Source organism: Aegilops tauschii, chromosome 2 (genome assembly GCF_002575655.3).
Source record: "Aegilops tauschii subsp. strangulata cultivar AL8/78 chromosome 2, Aet v6.0, whole genome shotgun sequence".
Taxonomy (NCBI): domain Eukaryota; kingdom Viridiplantae; phylum Streptophyta; class Magnoliopsida; order Poales; family Poaceae; genus Aegilops; species Aegilops tauschii.
This window is the reverse complement of record NC_053036.3, coordinates 533,703,754-533,711,093: the sequence shown is the minus strand read 5'-3', so window position 1 is coordinate 533,711,093 and position 7,340 is coordinate 533,703,754. Positions and strand designations below refer to the sequence as shown.

Here is a 7,340-nt window from a genome sequence, read left to right as displayed (position 1 = left end):
TCATGGAGGATGTTAAAGAAAAGCAAGATGTTGGATGATGTTGCAAGGGCTATTGTAGCTGCAGTTCGTGTGTTGTGGGACAAATACTATCCAAAACAAGCAAAGACAATGGACAAGTTCCCGCTTGTGGATATCGATGCACCAAAGCAGACTGTATCGTAAGGACTAACCCACATACATACATATCGTTGTTATAAGACGTAGTGTTTGCCTTTTTTTTGAAGTGCTTTCTTGACATTTGTTTTTTTCGCAGCGGTGACTGTAGCATATTCGCATTGATGAACGCGTTATTGTGGAATGGGACGTGGCTCCCGAACTAAGGACAAAGCGACATACCAAACATCAGGAAGAAGATGACCATCTCCATGCTGAAGTGTGACCTGAACAAGATTCCATGGCAGGAGATCCTCAAACCGGCCAACAAGTGAACAAATATCTAGGTACATTTTTTTCCTGATCAATGTGTTCCATTAGAGAATATCAAATGCGAATACTAATGTGTTCCATTAGAAAACTCACAAAAGTTTGTAAACCACCTATAACATGTTTGCATAAATCACAAGCGTCCATAGGATTTTGCAAGGTTACGAGTAAGGAATATAAGCACAAATGTCAAGCATCTACATCCACACAGTTTCCAATTTGTGAATTTAAAGCTAGGAAAACACATAAATTAAAACAAGTCCATGCAAATCATTTCATAGTTGCTTTTTTTGAAACTGGTAGTTGCTTGATTTCCCTTCTACATTTGCTCAGAAACCAGACCACAATTGCTTCATCTACCAAGACATTGTTGCTTTTTTTTCTTAATTCAGCTAGTTTTGCAAGCTTAGGGGTCATTATCTTCATGTGGTAACGATCACAACAGCTTCCCTAGGCATGTCGCAGTAGTGTGATCGATTGATTCACAAATGTTGCACTTGTTCTTTTTCTTAGGGTGTAGTTCCAGGGCTGATTTGAAGCGCGTGCTGCGGCCGCGCCCTTTTGTGACTGAACGAGGTGGATCCATAGGAGCAGGGGGGCAGAGGGCAGGAGGTTAGTTTGAAGCACTTGGGACATTAGGGTTTGATGCTTCCCTAGCACGATCTGCTTCTCGGGCTGCCTTTAGCCTCTTCTTCGTCAGTTTATTCAGCTTAGCAACCTCAGTATCTGCTGCATTCATGTGCCTCCTAACTGCAGCGGCTGCCTCATCACTAGTCATTGCCTTCTTGGCTAGCTTTGCAAAATCCATTGTCAGAGTCACTTGCCGAACTTGGTTCTTTGACTTAGCGGGCAAGTCCTGCGGAGGGCCCTCGTTAGTTGGTGGTGGTGCACTTGGCACTGCATCCTTCGTCCAGCGGCGCTTGATGTAGTGTTCAGGTATCTCATTAACGCCAAGGTGTGTGAAGATTTTCAATACATGGCAACAAAGCATGCCGTCCCTATGCCACTTGCAACATTCACAATCATAGATAGCTGGCTCTGGTCTCACTATGAGTAGGTACTTCCTTGAGCCATACCCTAGAACTTCTTCTGTATTGGGCTCAAGGTAATAGAAGTTGATTCCAGCGGGACGGACATCGTACTGGCCAATCATCTGAAACTCTGTTCTAAATTTCACATAGATGTCCCTAGTGTATGCTTTGTAGGCATGCCTCTCAATGGGGAAACGCGACCATCTTTGTGCTTCTAGATGCTCTGTCCGGTAGTCGTTCCCGCCCTCCCTCACGAGTATGTGTACCTGAATCTTCTCATATTGCTTGACGAAGTTGAGAATTGACTTGTGTGGGTTCACATAGCGCTTCAACACAGCATTGAACCCTTTGCTGCGTTGCGTTGACTGAAGGAAAGGGAAGAACCTGAATTTGAAGTAACACGACACCCATGTAGCCCGATCTTCATAGAGTTTCTCAAAGTGACCATGCATAAGACCTTCATATTTCAATTGAAATGCAGCCCATTTCCTTTCAAACTCAGCCGGGGTGAAACTGAAGTCAATGCATTCATTGAAGTCTTTTACCAAATCCGGGTCCCTAGCCAACACAGGGCCAAGCTTCTCTTGTGCTTTCTTCATTATATGCCAACGGCAGCAACGGTGAATCATTGCCGGGAACTTCCTCTTGATAGATTGTGCCATAGCAACATCTTGGTCCGTGATGATGTTGTCCGGAGCCAAACCATCCATTGCTTCTAGGAAAGCATCAAACAACCAGTCATAACTTGAGGCTAGTTCCTGCCGGACAAATCCACACCCAAGCATAATTGACTGCCCATGTGTGTTGATGCCAATGAAGGGGCAAACGGCATATTATACATGTTCGTGAGATAAGTTGCATCAAATGACACGCAATCATGATAAGCCTCCGCGCATGCTTTTCGTGCCGCACCATCCACCCAAAACAAGTTTTCTGTCCTGCCTTCCGCATCTGTCTTGCATTTAAAGAAGAATCCTGGGTCGTTTTCCATCACCTTGCAAAAGTAGTTTAGTGTTTCTTCAATGTCAATGTCTTTAGTTGGGGCATTGACCTTCGAACTGTGGTTATGGATGGCTTTAGCTGTGTACGGAACAATCAATTCCGAGCCGTAGTATGATGACATTAACATCATCATCTTTTCTGCAATAAAAAAACAGAAACTTGTGTTTTTCAGGACTAACTAACCACAATGCAGCGAGCAACATGTTTTTATAGAGAACATAAAGTAACAATTATGCATAAATAGAACAAGAACCAAGCCTGTATCCCACCAAGATTTTTTCTGCTGGGTGATGTCTTTTTATTTATTTATCAGAGTTGCATGGAAAATGAACATAGTTGCCTCAGTTTACTGTTCAAGTTGCCAGTTTTTCTCCCTGAATCAGGGTTGCCCATGAATCCTAAGCAGCTTATACTAGGATAGGAAAGAAATCCAAGTAGTTGAGGTAGGAATAGGCAACACCAAGGTTTTCTGTTTTGGGTCATGATTTTTTTAATTACCAGAGTTGCACAAAAAATGAACATAGTTGCATAAAAAATGAACATAGTTGGCTCAGTTCTATGGTAAAAAGATTTAATCCAATGTGAGTTGTACCTGCTGTCAAGTTGCAGTCGTTTAGGTGAGTCAGAAGATTTTTCTATTCCGGCGGGATGCCTTGGTGAGAACGGAGGTATTTCAAAAGCGATGGCTTGTCAATCAGTGGATAGTTGTGATCTGCAATAAAAGTGATAACCTCCCATCTGTCATCTTTAAGCTTCACCACCATCTTAGCACGGCATTTTGTTTGCTTCACAGTTTCTCGCTTCCTCTTCTTCTTGAAAGTGTGTTCCTCGGCATCCTCTTCAACATCTTGTTCAGGTGAACTCGGGCATGTAGTGTTTTTGCTTGACGAGGCAACATCCGGGATCCCAACCCTTTCTACTGGTTTGCGGAACTTGTTACAGCAGAACTGCTATTTTTCTAGCACGCCTGTGTAGGCCGACCTGTAAGACGTATTTGACTTGATTGAAAAGACCTCCATCAAAGCGTAGTGATTGTAGTGTTCCCTCGCATCCTCTAATGTGCCGAAGCGCATGCCAACATAAGGTTGTTGTGGCTGTGATCCAGCTTCTTCGTCTTCCAACTCATGTGCCTCATGAACTAAAGCATTAGCAGGAGCAACCATACGTGGGGGAGTGGCAACACGATTGTCCGGGACATGGGTAGTGTTAGAGCCAACGTTGGGGTCAGGAGACTCACCAACCTCCTCCTCCAAATGTTGATGCTCCTGCTCATTCCCTGCATGCAAGAAGGGTGCACCCAACTCGACTGAAATGTTGATGGACTCTACATCAAGCGGTGGTTCATTCAGATCAATCATCATGAACAATCAACCTGCAACAAACTGTGTGTTAGTCCACCACAAAAGCATGCATGACCTTTTTGAACAAACTAGTTGTAGAATATAAAGGAGCAACTATAAACACTTGTTTGGGCAACTATAAAGTTAAACAGAGGCAATTCCTATCTTCTTTTTTCTCAAAAGTTTCTTGTTTCTTCTTTTTTCTTATATGTTTTATGTTTCTACCAGTATGACACACATACATAGCAGCAAAGATTTGTTTTACATGACATGCGCTGATTCATTTGTGCCTTTTTTCAGCAGCAGATTACAACTTTTGATGATGGGAGACAATGTGCATATCTGACGGAGAGCTTACCAGGAGCAGGAGGCCTATCATTTGGTGTAGTTTATGTCTTTTATATTTTTTAGTGAGACCATATGGAATGCAGCAAAGTATCATAGTGTGGGATTGTTCGAACCTGTTTATGACGTGTCCTTTGTTTTGTGCGTTTGTCGTTTGTGTCTTTTTCGGCGAGAACCATACTGATATGGAAAAAGTTGTGTGTTAACACATGCAAGTTAATACTTTCTACCTCTGCTTATAACATGAGTTTTTATGTTCTTCATAGTTCATGCTTTAACGCACAGGGAAGTTGCATGTGTTTTAGTACTAGAGTTGCCATGTTCTCACATCTGGTAGAGGCAACTGTAGAATTTCTGAACAGGTACATATGCACAGCTCTTTTTTTACTAGAGTTGCTTCAAAAATGAACATAGTTGCTTCAGTTAACTGTTCGAGTTGTCAGGTTTCTTTCTTGATCAGGGTTGCTCATGAACCCCAAGCACCTTATACTTGGATAGGAAAGAAAGCCAAGCAGGTTTCAATGCATACAATATAGAGAAATTATGTTTTGGTGTGTGCAATGCACCTGCAAAAATGCGCAATGGTCCTGCATTTTGTTTCCCCCTAGAGTTTCCCTATTTTTGTACTGGTGTTGCTTTTTTTGTATCATAACAGTTGCTCAAGATGCATGCCATACATAGGGTTAGCTCAAAGGGGTCTACAAGTTGCTTTTTCACCAGATCGAAAGAACGAACTAAAAACTGGACTAGTTGATGTTCAAGCAGGGAAGGGCAGGGGTGTTTGAGTAGAGAGGAGAGAGGAGTCAGGTGGAGGTGGTGCTTACCTATTTTGGGGGGAGGTAGGTCTGTTTTTTTTCTCTCCAGATCCGACTTTTGGAGCAAGGAGGAGGAAGGAGGTGTTCTTGCGTCGGGTCTGTTCTTCAAGACGCCATAGATGGGGCAGATCTTGTTTAGAGGAAGAAAGGGAGGAGCAAGGAGGAAGAAGGGGACCCGTGCATGGGCTTGTCCTTCAAGGAAAAGGGAGGAGGGGGTTGCGTGAGGCGTCCGCAAGGGAGCATGGGCAGGGGTGCATGGAGGGGGTGGGGACTGAAGTTTTTTGGGCGACGACGGGTGAGACGAAGCGGGGCCTGATACGTCTCCAACGTATCTATAATTTTTGATTGTTCCATGCTATATTATATTCTGTTTTGGATGTTTAATGGGCTTTACTATACACTTATATATTATTTTTGGGACTAACCTATTAACCGGAGGCCCAACCCGAATTGCTGTTTTTTGCCTATTTCAGTGTTTCGAAGGAAAAGGATATCAAACGGAGTCCAAACGGAATGAAACCTTCGGGAACGTGATTTTCGGAACAAACGTGATCCAGAGGACTTGGAGTCTACGTAAAGCAATCAACGAGGAGAGCACGTGGCAGGGGGACGCGCCTACCCCCCCCCCCCCCCCCCGAGGCGTGAAGGAAATATGCCCTAGAGGCAATAATAAAGTTATTATTTATTTCCTTATATCATGATAAATGTTTATTCATGCTAGAATTGTATTAACCGGAAACATAATACATGTGTGAATACATAGACAAACAGAGTGTCACTAGTATGCCTCTACTTGACTAGCTCGTTGATCAAAGATGGTTATGTTTCCTAGCCATAGACATGAGTTGTCATTTGATTAACGGGATCACATCATTAGGAGAATGATGTGATTGATTTGACCCATTCCGTTAGCTTAGCACTTGATTGTTTAGTATGTTGCTATTGCTTTCTTCATGACTTATACATGTTCCTATGACTATGAGATTATGCAACTCCCGTTTACCGGAGGAACACTTTGTGTGCTACCAAACGTCACAACGTAACTGGATGATTATAAAGGTGCTCTACAGGTGTCTCTGAAGGTACTTGTTGGGTTGGCGTATTTCGAGATTAGGATTTGTCACTCCGATTGTCGGAGAGGTATCTCTGGGCCCACTCGGTAATGCACATCACTATAAGCCTTGCAAGCATTATAACTAATGAGTTAGTTGCGGGATGATGTATTACGGAACGAGTAAAGAGACTTGCCGGTAACGAGATTGAACTAGGTATTGAGATACTGATGATCGAATCTCGGGCAAGTAACATACCGATGACAAAGGGAACAACGTATGTTGTTATGTGGCCTGACCGATAAAGATCTTCGTAGAATATGTAGGAGCCAATATTAGCATCCAGGTCCCGCTATTAGTTATTGACCAGAGAGGTGTCTCGGTCATGTCTACATAGTTCTCGAACCCGTAGGGTCCGCACGCTTAACGTTCGTTGACGATATTGTACTATGAGTTATGTATGTTGGTGACCGAATGTTGTTCGGAGTTTTGGATGAGATCACGGATATGACGAGGAACTCCGGAATGGTCCAGAAGTAAAGATTGATATGTGGATAGTAGTGTTTGATCTCCGGAAAGGTTCCGGAATCCATCGGAAGGGGTTCCGGATGTTTCCCGAAATGTTTGGGCACGAGAACACTTTATATGGGCCAAAGGGGAAAGCCCACGAGGTTTTTGGAAAGCGCAAAAGGAAGTTTTGCGGAGTCCAGGGACCAGACGCCAGGGTCCCTGGCGTCTGGGTCCAGACGCCGGGAACCCTGGCGTCTGGGTCCAGACGCCGGGAACCCTGGCGTCTGGCCCTGGAATCCGAGAAGGACTCTTGCCTTTCGGGTGAAACCGACTTTGTGGAGGCTTTTACTCCAAGTTTTGACCCCAAGGCGCAACATATAAATAGAGGGGTAGGGCTAGCACCCAAGACAGATCAAGAAACACCAAGCCGTGTGCGGGCAACCCCGTCCCCTCTAGTTTATCCTCTGTCATAGTTTTCGTAGTGCTTAGGCGAAGCCCTGCGGAGATTGTTCTTCACCAACACCGTCACCACGCCGTCGTGCTGCCGGAACTCATCTACTACTTCGCCCCTCTTGCTGGATCGAGAAGGCGAGGACGTCACCGAGCCGAATGTGTGCAGAACTCGGAGGTGCCGTCCTTTCGGTACTTGGATCGGTCGGATCGTGAAGACGTACGACTACATCAACCGCGTTGATAAAACGCTTCCGCTTTCAGTCTACAAGGGTACGTAGACAACACTCTCCCCTCTCGTTGCTATGCATCACCATGATCCTGTGTGTGCGTAGGATTTTTTTTTGAAATTACTACGTTCCCCAACAAGGC

At 44.3% G+C, this 7,340-nt stretch overlaps 1 protein-coding gene across 1 annotated transcript; it reads right to left on the bottom strand.

Moving 5' to 3' along the window:
• Positions 1-1,036: 1,036 nt before the first annotated feature.
• Positions 1,037-2,164, bottom strand: LOC109771926 (protein FAR1-RELATED SEQUENCE 5-like). Its single transcript, XM_020330622.1, has one exon. It carries the CDS (start codon positions 2,162-2,164, stop codon positions 1,037-1,039), a length of 1,128 nt encoding a protein of 375 aa, XP_020186211.1.
• Between the last annotated feature and the right edge of the window lie 5,176 nt (positions 2,165-7,340).